Source organism: Lynx rufus, unplaced genomic scaffold (genome assembly GCF_022079265.1).
Source record: "Lynx rufus isolate CCGP_SWC_20201006 ecotype Redwood Valley unplaced genomic scaffold, mLynRuf1.p SCAF_3, whole genome shotgun sequence".
In the NCBI taxonomy this organism is placed as follows: Eukaryota; Metazoa; Chordata; class Mammalia; order Carnivora; family Felidae; genus Lynx; species Lynx rufus.
The window spans coordinates 69,502,168-69,525,687 of record NW_025814845.1 but is presented as its reverse complement, the minus strand read 5'-3'; the positions used below and the strand labels follow the sequence as shown (position 1 = coordinate 69,525,687).

The 23,520-nt window shown below is 38.2% G+C and overlaps 1 protein-coding gene across 1 annotated transcript; it reads right to left on the bottom strand.

The window, feature by feature from the left end:
* Window positions 1-10,974: 10,974 nt before the first annotated feature.
* Window positions 10,975-23,214, bottom strand: MEPE (matrix extracellular phosphoglycoprotein). Its single transcript, XM_047090667.1, has 4 exons — window positions 23,161-23,214; window positions 18,620-18,673; window positions 17,586-17,678; window positions 10,975-12,432 (listed from the first exon to the last, which is right to left on the bottom strand). Exons 1-4 carry the CDS (start codon window positions 23,212-23,214, stop codon window positions 10,975-10,977), a joined length of 1,659 nt encoding a protein of 552 aa, XP_046946623.1.
* Between the last annotated feature and the right edge of the window lie 306 nt (window positions 23,215-23,520).

The window sequence follows — 23,520 nt, the reverse complement described above, 5'->3', positions numbered from 1 at the left end:
TTGTATCTGTGCTACTAAAATAGGTTTGCCACTGCTAGAATTTACCTTCCTGTTATACCCCAAGATATATATTCAAAGATGTTTACTCTAATACTGGTTTTAATAATGATTAAACTAAGAACTATGTACATGTTCATCAATAGGGTTTGGTTAAAAAAATGACAGTAAATACAAGCACTGAAATTATATGCAACTACATAAAAAGAATAAGGTAGTTCTATATATGCTGAAACCCCAAATGTAGTATGTGAAAAAAAAGCAGCTGTAGTTTCAGCAAAGAGGTGATTCTGAGTCAATAGTCTGGAGTCAATCTTAGAAACACTGCATTATTGACTAGAGTAGTATTTGTGATATAAGGTCATGGATGGGACCTGAGGATTTCCAATTCAAAATTTTTTTAATGTTTATTTATTTTTGAGAGAGAGAGAGAACATGAGCAAGGGAGGGACAGAGAGAGAGAGAGAGAGAGAGAGAGAGAGAGAGATTGAGAAAGAGGGAGACACAGAATCTGAAATAGATTCCAGGCTCTGAGCTGTCAATACAGAGCCCTACGTGAGGTTCGAACTCAGGAACAGTGAGATCATGACATGAGCTGAAGTCAGAGGATTAACCGATTGAGCTGCCCAGGTGCCCCAGAATTTTCATTTTTAAAAACATATTCCTCAAGTGATTCTAATACAACCAAAGTTTGGAATCACCAGCATGAGCATCTTCCCAGTGACCCTTAAATCAGCTTCCTAGGTCTCCTCCAGGTCTGTGGCCAGTCCAGATCTTCCTCTCTCTATATATATATTTTAAATGTTTTTATTTTTATAAAATAAAACAAATGTTTTTATTTTTATATATTTTAAATATATTTTATTTATTTTTGAGACACAGAGACAGAGCATGAACAGGGGAGTGGCAGAGAGAGAGGGAGACACAGAATCCGAAGCAGGCTCCAGGCTCTGAGCTGTCAGCACAGAGCCCGATGCGGGGCTCAAACTCATGAAGTGTGAGATCATGACCTGAGCTGAAGTCGGACGCTTAACTGACTGAGCCACCCAGGTGCCCCGATCTTCCTCTATATTAATATGGCATTGTGGGAATGGTTTCAGTCTATACTGATGAGATAGCATGTCTTGTGGATTATCTCTATCAACAAATAATGAAAATAAGATTTAAAGTCAACTTTCAGGGACACCTGGGTGGCTCAGTAGGTTGAGCATCCAACTTCAGCTCAGGTCACAGTCTTGCAGTTCATGGCTTCAAGCCCCACATCGGGCTGGCTGCTCTCAGTGCAGAGCCCACTTTAGATCCTCTGCCCCTTTCTCTCTACCCCTCCCTGGCTTGCGCTCTCTCAAAAATAAATAAAAATATTTTAAAAAATTGTTTTCTTTAAGTCAACTGACAAAACACTCTTTAAACATGGATCCTTAAACAAGCTCTTGTGAAACAGAACTTGTTCCCAGTGTGTAACTGTGGCTTCCTTAGTTAACCACCATGTGGAAAGTAATATGGTGGCTGTAGAGCTACGGAAAGTCGTCAGGTCACATAGAAATCAGTCTCTGTAAAAGGCAGAACAGAAAGTGTAACAAGGAAATGAAGAAGGAACCAAAGAAGCAAAAGATGAAAGTGCAAAAGGAGCAGAAGGTCACAATGGGCTGATTTGAGATGTGTTTGCTGCCTTATGTTTCCCAAAGGTTTGGGTTCCAGGAGATTATCCCCGTTAATAGGATTTTCAGTTAGCAGACTTTGTAAACAATAATCCATGAGTCTGTAGTGTTCTACAGAGTTGGCTTTTGGGACCCGTTTAGTGTTGAGTTCTCTCTTCACAGAGACCCAGACTGTTGAAAAAATGAGCCTCTTCCAGGGAAGGCCCCTCAGTTGAACAAACATGTTTGTTTGGTGCGAGAGTGAGGGATCATTGAAGATGGAGAATGCAGGTGCAAAAGTCCCCCTCTGAACTCCCCAGCCTCCCTGTGGCCAATGGAAATGAGTCTCCACTCTGACTCTCCAATATATGGTCTTACAGGGATGATGTAGTTTTGAGTAGGTGATGAGAATTTAGTATTTCAGTTTACTCTAGCTTGTTCAACTATCCCTTACTAAAAACATGTGAGAGTAAGTCTTAAATCAGTTTGCATGTATTTCTTTGTCAAAATAATGTTTATAGTTTTTCTGATCATAAAAGAAAAGAAAAATTTAATATATAAACTTATGAAGAATGTAGAAAAACATAAAGGAAAAATCACACAGTCATCAACATAGTTTCCCTTCTAGTCCTTTATGCATGTATACATTTACATACATTTCAAGAAAACTGGTATCATAGTTAATATTCTGTTTGGTATCTTATTCTGTTAACTCATTGTGTCCTTTCACCACAGGACGAAATATTTTTAAACCACTAAAAAATTTCATTGTGTATCCCTACCACAATTTTTTCAATTTACTAATGAAGGATATTTAATATTTTCTGGATTTTCTCCATTATAAACTCTTTTTGGTTTTTTTTTTTAAGTGTATTTATTTTGAGAGACAGAGAGAGCGAGTGGGGGAGGGACAGAGAGAGAGGGAGAGAGAGAGAATCCCAAGCAGGCTCCATGCTGCAAGCCTGGAGCTCAACATGGGGCTCAAACTCATGAACTGTGAGATCATGACCTGACCCCAAACCAACTGAGCCACCAGGGGATCCAATAAACTCTTTTTTGGTTTTTAAAATTAAATTTGAATGCCACTGGTATTTCACCATTATTCATAAAATTAGTTGTTTTTAAGATATACATTCTTTATCCTATTTAGGAGTATATTACTTCCTGGTATTCCTTGTTTACTAATAATTTGAAAATCAGAAATTGGTGTTGAGTATTTTAGAGTGGCATTTTGCATTTTACCAGTTTCTCAGTCCAAAAATTTAAAGTCACTTGTGCCCTTTTTCTTTCTTTTAAAACCTCATATCCAGTAATCAGTAAATTTTGTCTATTTCAGCACACACATAGAATCTGACCACTTCTCACCACCTCCTTCATCTAGATTATTGGAACAGCCTTCAGACCTTACCCTGCTTCTACCTTTACCAGACTACATTCTGTTCTCCAACACAGTAACCAGAGTCATCCTTTTAAGATAGTCTGGCCATCCACTTTTTGCTTACAATCTTTAGATGGATTTCCATTTTATTCCTTAGTCTACAAGGCTCTGTCTTTTATGCTTCCATTGCTTTGACTTGATCTTCTGCCACTGCCCATTTGCACATCCACCCAAATCATGTTTGTTTTTCTTAGTACATCAAATGAGATGCTGGCTCAGGGCCTTTCTACTTGCTATTAATTCTGCCTGGAATGCTTCTTTCCTTCATATCTACATAGCGAGCTTCTTCCTCTTCCTCTGGATTCCATTTAAATGTCACCTCCGTGCAGCCTTCTCAGACCATCCAATTTAAAATTATAATTCCTATCATCCTTCCCTGCTTTACTTTTTCTACGTTTATCACAATCTAACATTTTTTATCTTTTCTTTTTATCTGTATACTGCTTGTCTTTCTTCCATTGGAATGTAAGTTCTGTGAGGGCATCCTATGACACCTGTGACAGTATATGGCACATAGTAGACAGTCAACAGATCTGAACTGAGCTCAACCCAACTCAAATATTTGTTGAATAAATGACAATGTCATTGTTTTTTTTATGGGAGTGGAGTTACTGATGTGATGTATATTTAAATTTTATTGTATTAATTATTAATATTTTAATATTAAATATTTATTCGGGCACCTAGGTGGCTCATTCTGTTAAGCAACCAATTCTTGGTTTCAGTTCAGGTCATGATCTCTCATTTCCTGAGTTCAAGCCCCATGTCGGGCTCCACACTGACAGCATGGAGCCTGCTCGGGATTCTCTCTTTCTCCCTCTTTCTCCCCCTCCCCCTCTCACTCTCTCTGTCTCTCAAAATAAATAAATAAGTTAAAAAATTAAAAGAAAATGAAAATACACCTCTATGTTTATTGAAGCATTATAATAATAGCCACGGCATAGAAGCAACCTAAGTGTTCATCAATAGACACACGGATAAGGAAAATGTGGTATATCTATCTGTATATATATAGGTACACACACAGAGTTAAATATTACACAGCTGTAAAAAAGGATGAGATCATACCAGTTGAGACAACAAGACTGGACCTAGAGGGTATTACACTAAGTTAAGTAAGTTAGACTGAAAAAGACAAATACCATATAATTCCACCCCCAAGTGGAATGTAAAAAGAAAAAAAATACAAATGAATAAACAAACAAAAAGCAGAATCAGAACTATGAAAACCAAAACAAACTGATGGTTGCCAGAGGCAAGGAGGGTGAGGGGTTGGTCAAAATAAGTGAGGGAGAGTGGGAGATAACAGGCTTCCAGTTGTGGAATGAATAAGTCATGGGAATAAAAGGCACAGCATATAAGGAATACAGTCAAGGATATTGTAATAACAATGTAACAGGACAGATGGTAACTGCTCTTGTGGTGAACAAAACATAACATATAAACTTCTCAAATCACTAAGTTGTATACCTCAGACTAATGTAACATTGTGTGTTAACTATACTCAAATTAAAAAAGGTAAAACAAATTTTTAAAGTACTTTTGCTGTGTTCGTAAGTCACGTTTGCCTTACAGTTTTCTTATTTTGTTCATTTTTTTAAAGAGTTTGATATCAAAGTCATTTTGGCTTTATAAAATGAAGTGGATGGTTTACCATCTTTTCCATTACTTCCCAAACAGTGCGTGTGCATGCATCATGACAATCATCTATTCGTTGAAAATATGAGAGGATATACTAGCAAAACCATTTGGCAATGAGGATTTTTTGAGAGCTAATTCTTTGATAACACTTTCCAATTTTTTTCACGGTTAATAATAGAGTCAGGTTTTAAGATTTTTCAGGATTTATATGTTTCCAGAAGGGACTACTTCAGAGAAATGTTCTAATTTATATTTATATAATTGTTTTTGTTATCATCTTACATTTTAAATATCTCTCTACCCAGTGCTATATTCTTATTTTCATTAGCAGTTTTCTTTACATTATTTCATCTTTTCTTTGTCTCTCTGAGATCTTTCAGAGGCTTCTCTATCTTATTGTTTTAAATAAAAATTGTAAAACAAAAATTGTTTAAATTCTATTACTAATCTATTAATCTAACAAAAGTAAAAATCTACTTAAAATTCAATATAAGTAGGGACTGTACATACTATTCTAAACTGTCCCCATAAATTAATAAAGTATTGTCCGTTTAATACAATAGTCCATTTGACTATTATCTAAAGTCAAAACCACATAATTTCATGTAGATTTTCTTACAGATATTGTGTTAACTCACTCATCATTTTTAGTTTTTCCTCATCTGGGTTTCTAGCCTTGAGATTACAAGGAGTTCTCCTTCCTTTCCGGATTTCCTCAGTCAGTTTTTTTCTGAACTTTTATTCCCCATTTCCCATTCTGTTTTCAATTCCCCTTTCCATGACTTTTATCCAGACCCATCTGTTTCTTCTCCTTTTCCTTTGGACTGTCTAATATTATATCTTAACACCCATGATTCCAAGTATTAATATCTTGACTAGCAGAGTTTACCTTATTGGAAGTTGTTTTTGAAACATGGGCTTGTGTGAAAGCATCGTAGTGTCTTTGAAACTGTTGCCATCTTGAGTACCTACTTAGTTCAAAGCAGGTACTAAACACTGAGTGAGGAGACGATGTTATGTTTCTTCTGAATTATAGCAATAACCCTTGGGTATCCTTTTTTTTTAAATTTTTTAATGTTTATTTTTGACAGAGAGAGTGAGTAAGCAGGGGAGGGGCAGAGAGAGGGAAGCAGAGAATCCCAAGCAGGCTCCACAGTGTCAGCATAGAGCCTGACACAGGGCTTGAACTCACAAACCATGAGATCATGGCCTGAGCTGAAATCAAGAGTCAGACACTCTCAACCAACTGAGCCACCCAGGTGCCCCTAACCCTTGAGTATTCTTACTGCTGGTCTTCTACCTTCCAATTCTCCCTACGTCTCTCACCCCCCTGCCACTCCCCATCCTCTAGCTGCAGTGATCTTTCTTAAGCTCTAAAACACATGTAGTACATTTAATGTCATTGACTGTCAGGCCCTCATTTGCTGGTTGGAACTGTCTGCAGCTCCTCTGAATGTGTAATACCTTAAGGAAAATGGATTTTATTATGTTTTTGCTCTACCTTCTGCTCGAGTTCATCTTTTCCCTCAGAACTCCTATAATCTCGGTATTTATATTTTTATTACTGAATGTACCACAGTCACCTTGTATCTTTTGAATGCCTTTCTCCTTGACTAAATGATAGCCTTACTAAGGGCCGGGAGCATCTCATCTCTTCTCTCCTTTTGATTCCCATGGAATTTTGTGAAATGTAGTCATTCAGCAAGTGTTTTATCACGGAGCTGAATGTTTTGCCAAACAATCAGACATATTGCTCTGACTAGATAGATTGCCAAGAACAGATTAACTCTGGCTGTGAAATCAAGGTAGATATTGATAAGCAGAGAGATCTAGGAGGGTGAGGTTGGAGAGAGGAGCCAGCGTTGACATAAACGTCAGAGCCTGGAGCGATGTTTTCCTTTTGGGCACAAGGTGGCAGAATATGCCCATTTGAATCATTGCATAAAAGGCAGCTTTGTGAGGCTGAAATTTTCTGCCCTATTTTGGAAATCTATGTTTGTTTAAAAAAAAAAAAAGCGAAGCAGTGCAGCTTGTTGGCTGAAACCTTTATTTGGATATAGCACAAACCACACTCTGACTGCAGGCTGTGGTCCTGGATCTCTGGTCCTTTAGTTTTGGGCTAAGCCCTCTGTGTCAGGATCCCATAGCACTGCATCGAGGATGTTGAAACATTCTGAGTTTCCCTTAAATGGATGAAGAAAATCTGAACATTGTCAGTGTTTGAAATGAATATGCATATATACTGAAGCTTGGTGAGAGAAAGCAAAATTCATCCAGAGAATTGAAACATACAATTTCTCCACTAGATAGCAGACTGATGAACTTTGGAAACTCCTGCCTCTAATAACCCACCCAAAGAAAACCTTTATTTTCTCTATCAGTTCATTTTTTTTCTTTACAATGCCAACTGTTTTTCATGTGATCAGACCATTTGCATGTAAAAGTCTGATATAATTTGGGATATAATTAAAAAGTTGATTTTGGGGCGCCTGGGTGGCTCAATAGGTTAAGTGTATGATTTTGGCTCAGGTCATGATCCCACCATTTGTGGGTTTGAGCCCCATGTCAGGCTCTGTGCTGACAGCTCAGAGCCTGGAGCCTGCTTCAAATTCTGTGTGTGTCTCTCTCTCCCTCTCCCCCCCCCCCACCCTTCCCCCTCTCAAAAATAAATAAACATTAAAAAAGTATATTTCAATTCATTTACCTGCAAATTAAATTCTGATATAGTTTTCTTCATTCATTAATTGCTACCAGTTTGTGTGTGTGTGTGTGTGTGTGTGTGTGTGTGTGTGCATGCACCAAAATTGTCTTTTATGTAAAAAAAAAAAGCAAAGTGCTAGATATAGTTTATTCTGGAATTCTGATGTGACTAATTTATTAGATGGTATATTAACTCTTTCCATTGATATTGATTTATGTTATACTTAGAATTCTGATGGAGAATAAATGACAGAAAATATATAATCGTTGTTTTCAGGTTCTCTTTCTTGCTGTGTGTGTGTGTGTGTGTGTGTGTGTATGTGTTATGTGTGTGCATGCATGTGTATATATATGGGTGTGTATATATCCACACACATACACATATTTGTATATGTGCATGAATATATACACATACTCTCTCCATTTGTGTCTATATATGCATACATTCATATATTATATGTATCTATTGTTGTGATATATGGCAGTACAGTGAATATTTAAGAATAAAGAGTCTAGAGCCTGGCTGTCAGTATACAAATCCTAGTTTACTAGTTGGAACACCTACTAACAGTTCTATGCCCCCAGTTTCCTCATCTGTAAAATGGGGATAGTAATGGTACCCATTACAATAGAATGATTGTGCAGATTAAAAGATTTAACAGAGCATGGCACATGCTATTATTATTTGTATGTGGAGAAACTGATTTATTCCATAGCTTATATTGCAACTTTTATTTAGTAAGAAACTGCCTTCTATCAACCTAATATGCAGTTTAGATTTTTTGAAGGCACCATAATGATGTATTGACATTGATGTTTTTCATTTGTGTTATATAGAGAATGTATAGTCATGGTTTCTGCTGTGGGGGAACTTACATCTTCAAGAGACAAGAGAAGTAATAGGCACCTTTTTCTTTCTTCTACCTCTTCTCACTGAGAAGAATGTCAGAATGCAGAGGTATATCAACTAGGAATTCTGTCACAGACTCTGAGTCTGGAGTTCTCTTTTGTCCAGCAAGAGAACAGATGCCGAATTGAATATAAAATCTGTCCAGAGAATTCAAACATACAATTTCTCCACTAGATAGCAGACTAGGACTGATGAACTTTGGAATGTCTGAGAGAAGACAAGAGCCCCAAACACGAGTTTCATCTCCATATTTATTGAGCTCACAAGATATTGCCCATGTGGTGAACGTGGAAAAAAAAAAAGATTTTACACATGTGGACGTAAGAAAACAATCAGACAGTAATCATTAACTTGTGTGTGTAAGAAGGAAAGGGTCTGGGAGGCTAGTGGAGTTTGTGATCAAAGTACAATAGTATATTGGCATCAGATGGACAGTAATTTCCTGCAGGTGATATAACAAGTTACTCGTGATCTCTTTACAATCTCTCGCTAGCTAACCTTGGTTGCTTTTGCCCCGTGGTGACGGCTTTCCGCCCTAAGCTTTTTTCTAACCCATTTATGTAAGTAGAACCTATTTCCCCACAGAATTCAATTCAGCTATCAATAACCAAAGAAGAAGGAGGAGAAGAGGAAGAAGAGTTGCTAAAGAAGAGAATTGTTTTATTCACAGAACAAGCACTCTGGAGGTAGGAAGCTGATGGAGCTGGTATCTCTGTGATTATTTTGTCCTTTTGTGTTAGAAAACCTACACTTCTCCGGTGTGTCTGTTTTACTGTCACACTTCTACCACACTCACGATTCTTTTCGCATGAAATATGTGGGTTTTCCCCCCACAATAAGCACTTCTGTGACACCAGCTATGTGTCCTACAATTTATCTCAATTCTGACACTATCTACCCAGAGATCCATCAGATCCCACAGGTTAAGGCCTTGGTTCCATAACACTCTCCCCCTCCCCAATTCAGGTGCCAGTTTTCAAGTCCATGTTGTTACCCATGCTTCTCACCTCTTGATTATAAATCAGAGTTTTTCCTACAAACCCCTCACTGGGTTTGGTTAATTTGCTAGTTCAGCTCACAGCATTCAAGAAAACAGTTTACTTGCTGTTGACCAGTTTATTATAAAAGAACATGATAAAGGACATCGATGAACGTCCAGATAGAGGAGAGGTGAAGAACTAAGTTTGTGGGGACGGACACAGACCTTCCATGTCTTCTCCAGGTAGGCTATCTCCTGTCACCTCCATGTGTTCACCAACCTGACAGCTCTGTGAACACCATACTTTTGAGGTGTTTATAGATAGAGGCTTCATCATCATAACTATTAACTCCATTTCCTGCCCCTTTTCCTTCTCTGGAGAATGAGTAGGGGGTAGTGGGGGGAGGACTGAAAATTTCAAGCTTTTAGTCTAGTCTTTCTGGTGACCAGCCCCTATTCAGGAGTCCACTGAGAATCACCTCATTAAAACAAAAGGCTGAGGAAATTGCAAGGTATTTAGAACTCTGTGTCAGGAACCAGGGTCAAAGACCAAATATTAGAACAAAACTATCTCCTAGTGCTTTTAGGAAATTTCAAGGGTTTTAGGAATTCCATGCCAGGAACTGGGGGCAGAGACCAATATGTATATTTTCTGCTATCTCATGCCTTTTCTTCATGGTCAGAAAATGGCCTTTGCATCTCCAAACATCATGTTAATGTCAAGCAAAGGAGACTAGGGTAAGAAAGGAGGAAGCATGGTACTAGCTGTATAAGCTTTTCTTATCAGGAAGAGCAAAAGCCTTCCAGAATTCCACATCCCTCCCTTACCAGGTGGCTTGGGTCTAATTTCTAGAACAATGTCATAAGGCCATTAGCTGGGAAAGCATCCATATGAAAGATTGGGAAAGCAAAATAGGCTGGAAATGATTTATGCATCTGCCAAAGTAAGTTTTTGTCTAGGCTTTGCATTTGTCCTCTCCTCAGATTGTCCCTGTTCCTCTCTGCACCCCATCCCCTTCTTTGTCTGGAAGGAGGTAGAACTAATAAAAGTGATAACATGGAAATTTGTTTCAGGAGCTAAAATTTGCCTTATAAGAAGTTATAAATGTACAACAGAGGAAGGGAGTGTAGAGAGACGTGAAGCAGGGTATCTTCGCTGGAGCAGAGGGGGGGTCAGAGGAAGAAGGAAATGCTGGCGTAAGCACAGTGGGATTCGGGAAAATGGTTGAGATTTACTCAAGGGATTAACTTCATAACACTGCCTTTGCCAGAAACAGAACTAATCTTGTTGCCTCTGAAATGAAGCACCACAGACAGCAGACTTTCTTATAGATTATTTAATTACAGATTATCATAGAGAGATTGTTGATTTTCATATCTATAGAGCAAACAACAAAGGAAGGCTTTTGTGACATTCACAAACTATTTTTAAATGACTCCTATTCCACAAATCCTTAATTTTTCTTCTTTAAAAAAAGCATCATAACTTTGAATTTCTTACTGTGACCATTATGATAACAATAAATCTCGTGAGGAGGCCAGGTTTCTTGGCTTACTCAATTGTCCGCTCTGCCCTTCCTCATCTGGTCTGCTCTCAGGTGACTCTCCTTTTTCGTCCCATCATAGACTACTAGGTATTTGAACTTTCATCCTGCTGGAAACTTCTAGTGGGCTAGTCACCATCACTCTCACTGGAACTGCCACTGTCAGATGAGTCACTACTGTCATGCTTTCTAGGAGGGCTAAACCTTCTACTGGAATGGGGTTTTCTGTAACCCCAGGAGCCTTTTCTTTGTGGCACACCCTTATTCCATGTAGAATTTTGTCTGTGGGGAACATAATGATTTCTTCTGTGTGTTATTATAGTCCCCTCATTATTGAGGCCATTATGGGAACCTATTTCATTTTTAATATCATTATCTAGATCTCGAGAAGGAACAAGCCGGCCCTGACTTTTGCCCTTACTGGGAAATCTTTGTTTTTCATTTGAGATTGCTTGATTCCTATTAGAATGCTCTGTGCCTTTTCTACTAGTACCTTTGCCATTTTTTGGAATTTCATTATAATTAGTACTTTCAGCTATATCACTACTGCCTTCTTTTTTTTTCTCTTTTGAGGGTGGATGAGGGTAATGAAACTCTACTTTTCCTTGGTGAGCATTTTGGCTGCTGGCATCTACTCTGTTTCCTTCTTTTCCAGGGAGTTCCTTAAATTTGGTGCTACCTATGATGTCATTGCTGCCCTCCACTACTAGGCTTACACCAGCTGTGTTTGCTTCTTTCCTTGTTTCATCCCTGGTTCCAATGGTATTTCTGCCATTTTCTTCTTTTTCTGGGATCTCATTGTAACCTGGTCCTCTTGCATCGGCTTCACTCGGGCCAGAAAACTCTGTTTGAATATCTGTACCTTTTAGGTCAGGACCAATAGGTTCCTCTTTACCAGAAATGTCCTTAAAAGGTTGACCATCTCCACTGAAAGGAGAGATATCATTGTCCCCCCTCCCTTGAAGATCTGGGTAACCACTGCCTTCAAAATCACTGGGGATTTTTTTGAGTTTTGGGAGCTGTTTTGAATAGTCAGTGTTGTATTGAGTAAGGCGTGTGCTTTTGCTTTTAACTGGAATGTTCTGAGCTTGGGGATCTCTTTGATAATTCTTCCTATCTTTTGAGGGGACTTTAACATAGTTCACACTTGCTGGGATTTTGCTTAGAACATTTCTGTGTTGGTTCTCTTTGTTTTCTTCTGCCAAGAGTTCAGTCACAGTCCCTGGCTCCATTATATGTTGCATATTATTTCTAATAAGAGCTGTACCATATTCTTCTTGGTCACGTAGTTTGCTGATAGCATTGTCTCCATCATCAACCCCATTATTCCCAGTGGATTCAGGATAAATGTATCTCTTTTGGTCACTGTGGGCATTTTCTTTGTTATTAATAGTATCATCTTCATTTGTTGCCTGTCTGTTTTCAAAAGGAGTTTGGGTTTTGCTACTTTGATTATTTTCATTGGCTCCAACAATGGACAAGCTTTTCTCTCTTTCCTGGACAATGTTTTCTTTAGGTGCTGGTTCTTGATTTCTTCTTTTACCAGAATTGTGATGAGCAATACTGTCTTTCTTCTTTTCTTCCTGCTAAAGTGTAATTTTCAACATAAAGTATTATTTTATGTTAAATTTTAAAAATTTAATAATTCTTAGGCAATTTAAAAAGAATTACCCACCAGATACTTAAAAGAAAGACTATTAACTCAATAGAGGTTTGTTGGTAGAGATAATTCTGGAATGGCCAAAGTAAGTTTCATGGACAAAGAATGAGCAAGGCTGGAAGGATGGGTAGGATCCAGATATATGGTAGGAAAGCAGGGAGAATATTTTAAGAATAAGTGGCACATTTAAATGTTTGGAAATAGGAAACATCTGAAAGATAATACGAATAAAACTGTGGTTTGAATATAGAAATTCTAAAGAAACGAATAAGAAATAAATTTGGAAATGTAGATTAGGTCCTGATTTTGAAGGAGGACCTGAATTTAAGGAGCATATGCTTCAAGAGTGGTCCTCCTCAAGCATAGAGACATAATTGATAAAATAAAAGAAATTGAAACCATAGTTAAAATTTCAATGACAACATTGATTGTTGTTGAGACAAAGACAGATATTTAGACTAAAAGTGAAAAGTTCACTATTAAAATTTTTATGAGTACTGCACCAAATATTAAGATGTTTAAATGCAAATTGGTTATAGCAATATTTTTAGCCAAAAAAAGTCCTCATCTTGTGACTAGTAAGTCATTGCAAGTGAAACGTAGTTCATATTTTAAAAAATAATTATTCTTTCTCTCTGCTCTTGCCCTGGTCTTCAGAGGTATTTATCTGCCTAAAGGAAGATTTTCTTTTCATTTCTTTTTTTTTTCTTCTTGTTTTCAGAAAATAGACAAATAGATGAATCTAGGTGATACTAAGTTTTTGACATTCAAAGAATTTTCAGTGTTCCAAACCCAGTCATTGTCAGAAAAAAGGATTCATTAATTTTCTTTTCTTCCCTGCTTGTCATGCAATAAGCCAAATTGGATAGTCTAGATCAATAGTTCTCAAATTTAGCATTTATCAGAACCATTTGGAAGGCTTACTAAAACAAATATTGTTGAAACCAATGGCCAGAGTTTCCTGGAGTGGGGCTCTAGAATTTGCATTTAATAACATTGCCCAGCTGATGTTGATAGCTGCTGGTCTGTAGACCACATTTGAGAACTACAGTTCTAGATCATAAAGTTTAAGTAATGGAGATCTGGACAAGGAATGTCCCTGAATGATAACAGAATGAAAGGAGAAAGTGGAGAAGAAAAATAAAGTGTTTATCCATATATCTCAATTTATCCTTCTTTTGGGGAAGTCTGCAAAGATGCTGCTTCATAGGCTGTATTTAACCAACCTGGGGTGCAGCCCAGTTGCAATAAGCTTGGCAGAACAATGTGGTCAAAAAGAGGGGCTGAGATCAACTTTGCCCATGCCACTCAACAGTTTCCCTGTGGCACAGGCTAGATATGGAAGCATCTGCAAGTCTGTTCAGGAGCTTTCCAGAAGGTGTCACTGTGGAGGGAATGAGGTGACTCTAAAAGGAGCAATGTAGATGGAGCATACACATTATGGACAAAAGTGAGACATACTCAGACATAGAGGGGTCTAAGCCAAGAGAGGCTGAAACACTACTGGGCCCCAAATAAGACTGTACTATACTGATCCTAAGCGATGGTAGCCAGAGACTTCATCTTAGGATACAAGCAGGGTAGGAAGCACACAAGTGGTCAAGCAGCATTGCCCACGCATGTCTGAGGATTCCACGTCTTTCCCTCCACTATGGTGTTACCCATGTGTGTTCATATGGTATATGGTATGTAGGGGGTATGTATGTAAGCCATATCCTACTGTCTCATATGCCTGTATGCCACCTTAGAAAAGGAGGGAGAGTGAGGATCTGAATGTTTTTATCCAAAAGAAACTAAAATACTTACTTAAAGAACTATTACAGTGATTTAATAACCTTAAGTTTAAGCAGGTTGAATTGAAATTAATTTCTGCATGCTCCCTCCCCCCTTCCATTAACTCATGGGTAGGAGCTCTTGAGCAACAGAGCAATGATAGATGAAACAAATAACCTACTTTCTCTTCACCTCAAAATCGTAGCGTAAGATAAAATTGACAACACCATGACATAGGCCTTTGAACTGGTAAGTAATACAAAATGAAGAATAAGAGATATTTATTGAGGGGCTGGAACATGTAAGAAATTGGGCTGAGTGCCACATGTTCTAAGCAATACCTGATGACTTATGGAATGGCAGAGACAATAGTCCTGTAGGGGCATAGAGGGTGGGGGTTGGAGGAGTGGGGGAGGGACCTCATTTCCAACTGGGGCTCTCACAGACTTACAAAGTGCTGGAGATCTGTAGAGCCTGAGCCTCTAGGGCAAAGAATTTGGATTTATTTTGCAGAGAATGAAGAGCTAGTGAAGATTTATGAGCAAGGGACTAACAATAAAAATCAGCGTTTAGGAGGAACAGCAGTAAGAAAGAACAGTTAGGAGGATGCTGCAATGCCCACACCTGAGATACAATCACTTGGATTAGGGTAATGCCAGATGAAAACATTACAAAGAAAAAACCTTCTGTTGGTGCCCAAATAGGGGAAAGGTTAATAACGATAATGGGCTGCAGTATTGATCTGTAAAAATGAAGACAAGAGAAAAAGATACTGGCTTTACTTTTAGACATATTGGTGTTGTGAGAATGTAGAACCTGAGCTTGAAAAAGCAATATTCAGTTGGAGATAGGCATCACAGCCTTTCAGGGTCACCTAGTACCAGTCCTTCCTGGCTTCATGACCTATGGTCAGCTGTTCCCTCCTTGAACACTTTTTGGGCTAACTGCTTGTTATGTTTTATGTGAGATCTTTTCATTTATATTCTAATTTTCATTATATTCTATTTTTTCAAGTTTTTTTTAACCTGCAACTAGTAACTAGTATTTCTTTTTTTCCTAAAACAATAATGATTAATTTATTTCCTCTTTCATGTGCAAACTTTCTAATGTTTTGAAAAGTTAAGATTTCCTCCAAACTCACTGCTTTCTCTTCTCCAAGTTGACACTTGCAATTGTCAATTATTAGGTCACTATGTTCAGTCCTGTCATCTTCCCGTGGATCTCCTTTAGCCTGTGGGGTCCCAAACAACCCCAGACTCTGATATAGCCTGAGCAGCCCAGAGCACACAGCATCTAGTAGCTTCCTTGCCCTGGCAGCAGCCCTGTTTTTACTAATGCAGCTTAATTTTGTCTCTCCCGCCCCCTTTTTTTGGTCACCACTTCAGTCTGTTGCTCTTGTTGAGCATGTGGACATTTTCTTGGATGTATTAACTAAATATGTGAAAATACATGAGAACTCCCAGATGGAGGAAAACAGTGTAGTCAGCTGGAAGCTTGCCCTCACAGAGCAAATGTGTAGGGAAGATAAAGGACATCGAAGGCCCACATTCAGGGAAGCCAGGGTAATGGGGAATCACATTTAGTGAAACAGGAGGCAAGAGGTGCCAAATGGTCTTTCTTGATCCCTCAGCCAAGCACTCATTGAGAGTAGGTACACTATGCAAAGAGCACGGGTATTTAAGATTTTTCTATGAGGAAAAAACACAATAGAAACAAACTTTATAGTGGATTATTTCTGGATAAAAAGTACTTTAAACATTTGACTTATTTTAAATCATTGAGTCTTAGTTTTACGTGGACATTTATATTTTCCTTTGCAATCAAGTTCATTTGCTCATTGTGAATATAGCTATTTGAGTTAAACATGTGCATTAGCAAATCAACAAATTATAATAATCTCTTCTTATTTTTTTTCTCTCCCTACTGTGCATGAGAAGTTTTGTTTTCTTTTTGGTGCTATCAAGCTTTAAAAACAGTAGCAGGTATACTAATTGTGTGCATTTCACAAAAGACTGAATAGAGTTCTTTTATAAATGAAAACGTGAAACAACTTTTAAACTGTGGAATGTGATGGTCAATCATTTTTACATTTGTTATGTTAAATGACTTCTGGTTGCATCACTGACCACATGATGGTTCTTGTATCAGTGGACTGGAGATTTTCTATGCTCTGCTTTTCTCTCTCCATTCCCTGGTTCATAGTATTCTTTTTGTGGAGTTTTGTGGAGAGTGTCCTCTATCACCTACTTGTTTGCTCAAATTCTACTCATCCTCCAAGGCCTAGCTCCATTATGTCCATTACGTAGCTTTCCTTAAACACCAGGCTAGGAACTGATCTTTTTCTATTCCAAGTCCCTAGAAGCATGGTTTTGGGGGTACTATTCCCACAGCACTTTGCATATTCTGTCTTGAGTTATAATGACTTTTATGAGCGCCTTTTTTTTTTTCTTGTCTAACTCTAAGTTCCTGGAGAGAAAGCGTTAACTTTTCTCAATTATTTTATCTCACATAGTATCTTGCACAACAGGAAGAGCTCAACATATATTGATTACCACAAATAAGTTTCAATTTACTCCATATAACAAATGTAACAAGCAGTTAGTCTTAGAGATGCCATCTAAAGAATAACGAGCAGAACAAAATAACATTCTGAATAGAAACTACTACTTTCATGAGAAACGAAACCAGATTTGGAAACAGTAAATAGTCCTTTTGCTGATGGCATTTTAAACTGTTTCCAGCTCTTTGGCCAATGAATCTGCAAGAAGGGACTGAATGAAAAGAATTATTGTCCCACTCCAGGGACAAGGCCCTTATTCTTTCTTTTCCAAGCATCCTGACCCAGATGGAGTTGTCAGTGGAATGAATTTAAGGGGAACTAAAGCATGTCACTCTTTAGTCTAAAATGATTTCTCCAATAGCCATCTAACCTCACCATTGGAGCATATGATAGAATATGCTCAGAAACTTTCCTTATAAAAGACCAGGTGTTACTCAGAAGCAATAAGAAAAAGGCACAGGCATTGGGGGGTCCACAGTACCACATCTGCAGGGGTCGGTCCCAAAGCAGGGCAGGATTATGGCCAGGGCAGGAGTGAACCATCTGTGTCAGGAAAGCTCTGGAACACAGAGTTCTATAGCAGAGATGCTTAAGGAGCCAGGGACTGTGGGAAAAGGACGAAGGCACCAGCCACAGACAGAAACCCAGAGTAATCAAAAGTAAACTTGTCTCCTCTATGGTTTTCCCCTAGGGTTTGTCCAGAGTTTGGCGCATGATAAGGAACTTCACTCAGAGATTGAGCTTACCTTTATGTCAGTGTGATTTTTCCTCCCAGAAGATGTGTAAACATACTTAAACATGTAATACCCATGTTTCTCATGGTGGCCTTTATACGTTATCTACAAAGACATAACATGATATTAAGATGTGTTTATATCATATTAAGTTTTCTGGTTCTCTTTTTGGTTGTACAAGACATTCTTTAACTTAGGTGAAGTCAAATTCTGCCTCTGACAAATGGTAGTGCTTCTTATAACCATAGGAGAGCATGTATCAGCCAGCTTCTAAGGATAAAACTTGTCCCTTTCTTTTCTACATGCCTGTAAATCTGTTTTCCCTAAGGATAACTATCAACTGCTCTCTCTCTCTCTCGCAGGGTGTATTCAATTTTATTACCAAATTTCAATGGAAATGGAGTCTTTGGAAATATTTTCAGGTGGAGGGCCTTGTAAGGATTAGGAGAAATGCAGGTTTTACAGTATTAATGTCTGATGTCTAACTGGAAAAACTCACAGCATGAACATTCAGGCTCTCTTATGTTTGCAGCATTTGCCTTTGTAATTTTCAGCTGAGATAAAGGACAGAAGATTGTTAGGTCCTAGAACAGAATTTTCTGAGACTGCTGTGAGAAACCATGGTAGGCTGCAATTTGGTGACATGAAATGCTGAGGGTACTTGTTTAATTTTCTGGATGCATATGGACAACTAACCCCACATAAACATAAGATTTGTTAACTCCCCGCCCTTTGCTTTCTCCCTCATTTGTTGTTTTGTTCTCATGTACGTGTGTGGGGAAAATAGTTTGCTAATAATACACCAGAAGTCTTACTCACTTCTCCCTCTGAAGAGAGAAATCACAGTGAAGAGAAACAAATCCCAATTCAGAATGTTTCTCTCTTCTATCACACATTGTGTGAATTAAGTGCCAAAATTATGTTGTATAATTTTGCATCTCCATTCTAAGTGCACAAGAATATTTTGACAGTTAAAAATTTCCTCTCATGACTTTTTTCTTTACAGAGTTGAAATAGGTTTATTTGAGAAAAATAATTCTGTTTACCCTCTGTTCTTCCACACAGTCTTCCTTAGTTTTCTCAGTCTGTGGTTGAAATGTCTGGAAGGGAACAAAAAATAAAACTTCACCAAACATTCATTCTTTCATCCACTTGTGCACACAATAATTGTCTCATTTATTTTTCTCTGACTGGGTTGTACTATTCAGTGTGGAAAATCATTCCAACCAAAGAAGATGCATACATTACAGTCATATTTATGTTAGTCCTTGCAGAAGAGGGAGCCCGTATTCCTCCTCCAGAGGGAGACAAGGCCATCTCCATTATAGAACCATATTCAGGCACAGGAGCATTGCCAGGCTGGGGGAGGGGTGCCACTCCAGATGTGGAAGCATGGATGTCTCTGATATCAACTGAAAAAGAAGTTTTCACTGGCACATGGAGAGTTGTTCAGTATCAGTGAACGGAAATCAGAATCTGATAATGTGGATTGCATGTGTGTATTGATTGTATAAGTTTAGTAATTGCTGTATGAACAAAGAACTGATGTTGCTAATGGTCCAGCAAGAGTAAAACCATAGCCCTGTATGTAAGGGTTAGGATCACACCCAGGAATGGGACTTTGTTGTTGCCAGTCACCCGAGCAGAGATTTCTTTCAGGGAAAGGAAAATGCAGTGGCCTATGTATCGGGACAAATACTTTCTCTTGATCTGATATGAAAATGTCCAAAGATCTTGAGAATACCTGGGGTGAGAGGCAGCTATTGAAGTGCAGAAATGCCAGGAACTAGAAAGGAATAGCTACAGGCAGCTTGTTCCAGGCTTTGGGGCTAAAATTTAGGTGTCACAGGAGAGCATTCAGAAGAGGACCTGAGAATTTTGGAGCAAGCCTGCTGTGGAAGAACAGACATAATTCTTTTAGTCCCAGTATTTTTATTTTCTTATTTATTTTTGAAATTCCTAGGTTATCTCAGATTTGAGAAGAGGAACCAACGGGTGGGATTAGTTTGTGTTTAAATGCATGTGCTAAAGTGGAAGCAGGCATCATGGTGGTATCAGTCATAGAAGAGAGAGAAACCCTCAAGAGAAAGATGAAATAAAAAGGTCTTATCTACCTAGAAAGTATTCTTCCTGAATAAACTTTAATGTTCTATATTTTTCTGCAATAAGATCTAGGCAATTATCTTTTCGGATATTGTGCTTCTGCTCTCTCTGGGATGACCTCTACAAACTACATTTCCCAAGCTCCTTTGCCATCTGGGTTCGGTCTGGGTTTGGATGATGGGAGGCCTAGCTTGAGCTTGAAAGGTAGAAGGAGAGTGACCAAGGCTCTCTCTGGGGTTGCATCTCTGGGATGGACATACCTCTTTTGTGGTCCTATATTTGTTGCCCCCCCTCTCCCCCCCACTCAGGGCACAGAGAACAGCATCTCCTTCCTTGTTTCTTCAGCCCAAGGGGTGCTAGTAGCTTCAATTTTGGGTTGCCTCACCACCCTTGATTTGCTCTTTCTCTTTGTCCTATTACTTTATAATTATCCTCCAAATAAAATCCCTCTATTGAACATCCACCCTGTTGTGGGTTTTATTTTCCTGACAGGATGCTGACTGATAAAATTATCTTAGAAATAAATTCAATACTTTACTAAAAGTGTGCTATTGGCTTGGCTCCAAGGCAGATCTGCCTAACATTCCATTACATGCTAGAAACAAAAATAGCTTGTCAATAATACCAATATTTACATAGCACTTTACAGTTTGTAAGCTATAAAATTTATATGTACATAGGCAGTAGAAGAAACAAAGTTGCCTATGCTTAAACTGGTGGTAGTTGTCGAAGTGAAGGAGATATTTTAACTGAATCCTCAGTCTCAAAGTTCCAGGGTTAAAATAATAAATTTTTAAGTGGCCTGCTATATGCAAAAAAGAATAAGAAGAGGAAATGTTCCTGAATTTTACATGAAGTACCTTCAAGGCATATTTTATAATTCAATCCATTATTGACATTTTTTCTTATGTTGGTTCTTCTATTAGCCTGTGCATGTAAATTTAGATCATTGTATCATTTCTCAAAAGTATCAACACTGTGAAAATAATTCTGAATATGAGGCTACAGAGAAGAGAAACCTAAAAATGAGATGGGTAGATATTAAACAAGAGAAAAAAAGAACCCAACAGGTTGGGGTATTCGGCATCTTCTTATAGAACACACATACGCATGAATTAAAAACTATACTCGGTAAGATAGAATACTTTAATATAGTTCATGATAATCATGAACTTACAACAAAGTTGTAAGATAGAATACTTTAATATAGTTCATGATAATCATGAACTTACAACAAAGTAACTTAGAGTCTTTGTAGTCTACTGCATATTGATGAATATTAATTGAATTGCATGGCCCAATAACCATCTTTTCTCCCATTTTCAAGTTTTATTTTTGAAGGAAACCAAAATGTCACCCCCAAAATATGCTTCTTTGACATAAAAATTATTTTGAACTGGGGGTACCTGGGTGGCTCAGTTGGTTAAGCATCTGACCCTTGACTGGCTCAGGTCATGATCTCACGGTTCATGAGTTCGAGCCCCACGTTGGGCTCTGTGCTGATAGTGCAAGATCCTGTCCCCCTCTTCCTCTGCCCCTCCTCTGTGCTCGCTCTTTTTCAAAATAAGTAAATAAACAAAAAAATATTATTTTGAACTGAAGGCAATTAAGAAGTAGAAAATGCAGAATAAGTTCCCCTTTTCAGCCTCAAGGCAGGAAACCAATTCTCCTGTTACTGGAGATAGACTCTTATCAGTTCAGAGATGGCATCAGAAGAATCCATAGGAAATTTTGTTAAACTAACTTAATCCTCCTCATTAAGGAAGATAAGGACTACCTAGCCCTTGTTGGACTACTAACCCAAACTCCTTTGTCTTACCAAATTGTCACAAATTGTTTGTCTAAAAGGTATAAAGGCTTCCTGCTTTGGTCACCTCTTTGGGTCTTCATTCTCTTGTGAAGGCTTCCATGTGCATGTAGAAATTTAATAACATTTGTGTGCTTTTCTCCTGTTAATCTGTTTCTGTCAGTTTAATTTGCTGACTGAGCCACAGACCCAAAGAGGGTTGAAGAAAACTTTTTTCCCCCTACAGTTTGAATCTGGATTGTAATTCCAAAACAGATGTGAGTGACTCAGTATATTCTAATTTCTGATACCACAATCTATTATTAAACAATTGAGGTAATTGCTCAAATGAGATCTATATATCTGGGAGAAAACATTACATTTAGCCATTCATAATTACAAATTTTGTCTCTATGTCCTTGCTGAGCCTCTTTCATCTGAAAGACGCATCCCTCCCTTCTTCCCCCACATTCACTTTGCAATTCTCCCACGCTTGAATGTGGCCCTGTAATGGAGAAGGCATTGTGTCTCCCTCTGGGAAGGATGCTGGCTCCTTCTCTTGACCAGTGGTAACTGGATTGATATTGACATAACATTTACTGGAAAATGGTCACAGGGTGCCATTCCAGCTGTTCCTGGGAATATGTTGCTCGAAATAGATTTGTCCTCAGCTGGCGGGATTGAGCTGGGTCAGCAAGACCCACTCAACCCCCGTCACGCCTAAGCACATGCCTCTGTGGTGATGATTGAGCTGAGTTGTGTGGATTGGGGCTGACAGATGCCTATTTTAAGCAGTATAGCCCACCACAGGACTGTGAAAGGATATGTGCTAAGAGGGGCCATGCTTTCCCCAACTTCTGCTGTCCTCACTAGATGGTATGGTTCATGCTCATCACTGGATTACCTAACTGGTCACTCACTTGCTCAAGACCTATATTTAAGTACTTCCAGCAACAGGATGACTACTTATTTCCATGCTCTCCAACTGGAATGGTTGCTCTGAAAAGCTAGGATGCTTTTCATACATTATCTAATTAGCACCGTGTCTACACTATAGAAAATATTGGTAGCACTCAGCATTTTCACAAGATAATTTAGTCACATCCTGAGTACCCATCTGGGTGAATCAGAGGGAAGAAAAGATACAAAAGGAAATTGCAGTTCAATTTATGTTAAACCTAGGGGTCCTTTTTCCCATTTTTAGCCTTGCTGATGAAGTGAAAATCATTAGCAGCATTTCACAGTGTTGGGGTGTTGCAAGAATTACAGGAAAGGTCTGGTTTTTTTCCATTACCATGTATATACAAAATTTAGTTGGTCAGCCTTAAAACAATCAGGTCGTTTTTTTTTTTTTCAGTTTTAAAATATTGAGAAGTTCTTTAGCTATAATTTGGGTCCCTGCGCATTTACTGATTAAAATTAGCTGATTTGAAACACTGTGGCTGGCTATTAATTTTCTCAAAAACAACTCTTTTTGGCATTTCTTAAAAGGCAACATGTTGACATTTTGTAATTCAGCACATGTTCATTGAGGTCCTCTTTGGTGTTAGACATTCGTGTCAAGTGCTGGATGCTTTCTGTTTGCTTGGTACTTTATTACAACTAAACTAAGTAGGGGTTACTAATTTAAACAACATGCTTTAAATAAATAGAGCAAGAGATACTATGATGCATATAACTGAATTGGTAAATGCTTACTGGTGCTGCCCAGGTCACGCTGAAAAGAAGGAGTCCCAAACAAACAATTTGCATCTTCGAGACTCTCTGCAAAAAGACAATAATATTTTACCCTAAAGCAACGCCAATTATGAGCTGCAGTCCTAATAATAAATAAAACACAAAAGTATACACAAACATCCTTCCTCCAATTGTCCATTTTCGTATTTAAAAAAAAAGTATAATTTATATCCAAGTGTAGGTACTTTGAGAGCTTTCACATGTCTAATTATTATAATGTCAAAATGAAAACTGTCCAATGCTATTAAAACAAGTCAGTTGATAGAAATGAAATGTATATGTGTGTGTGTGTATACACATAACAAATATATATATATATAT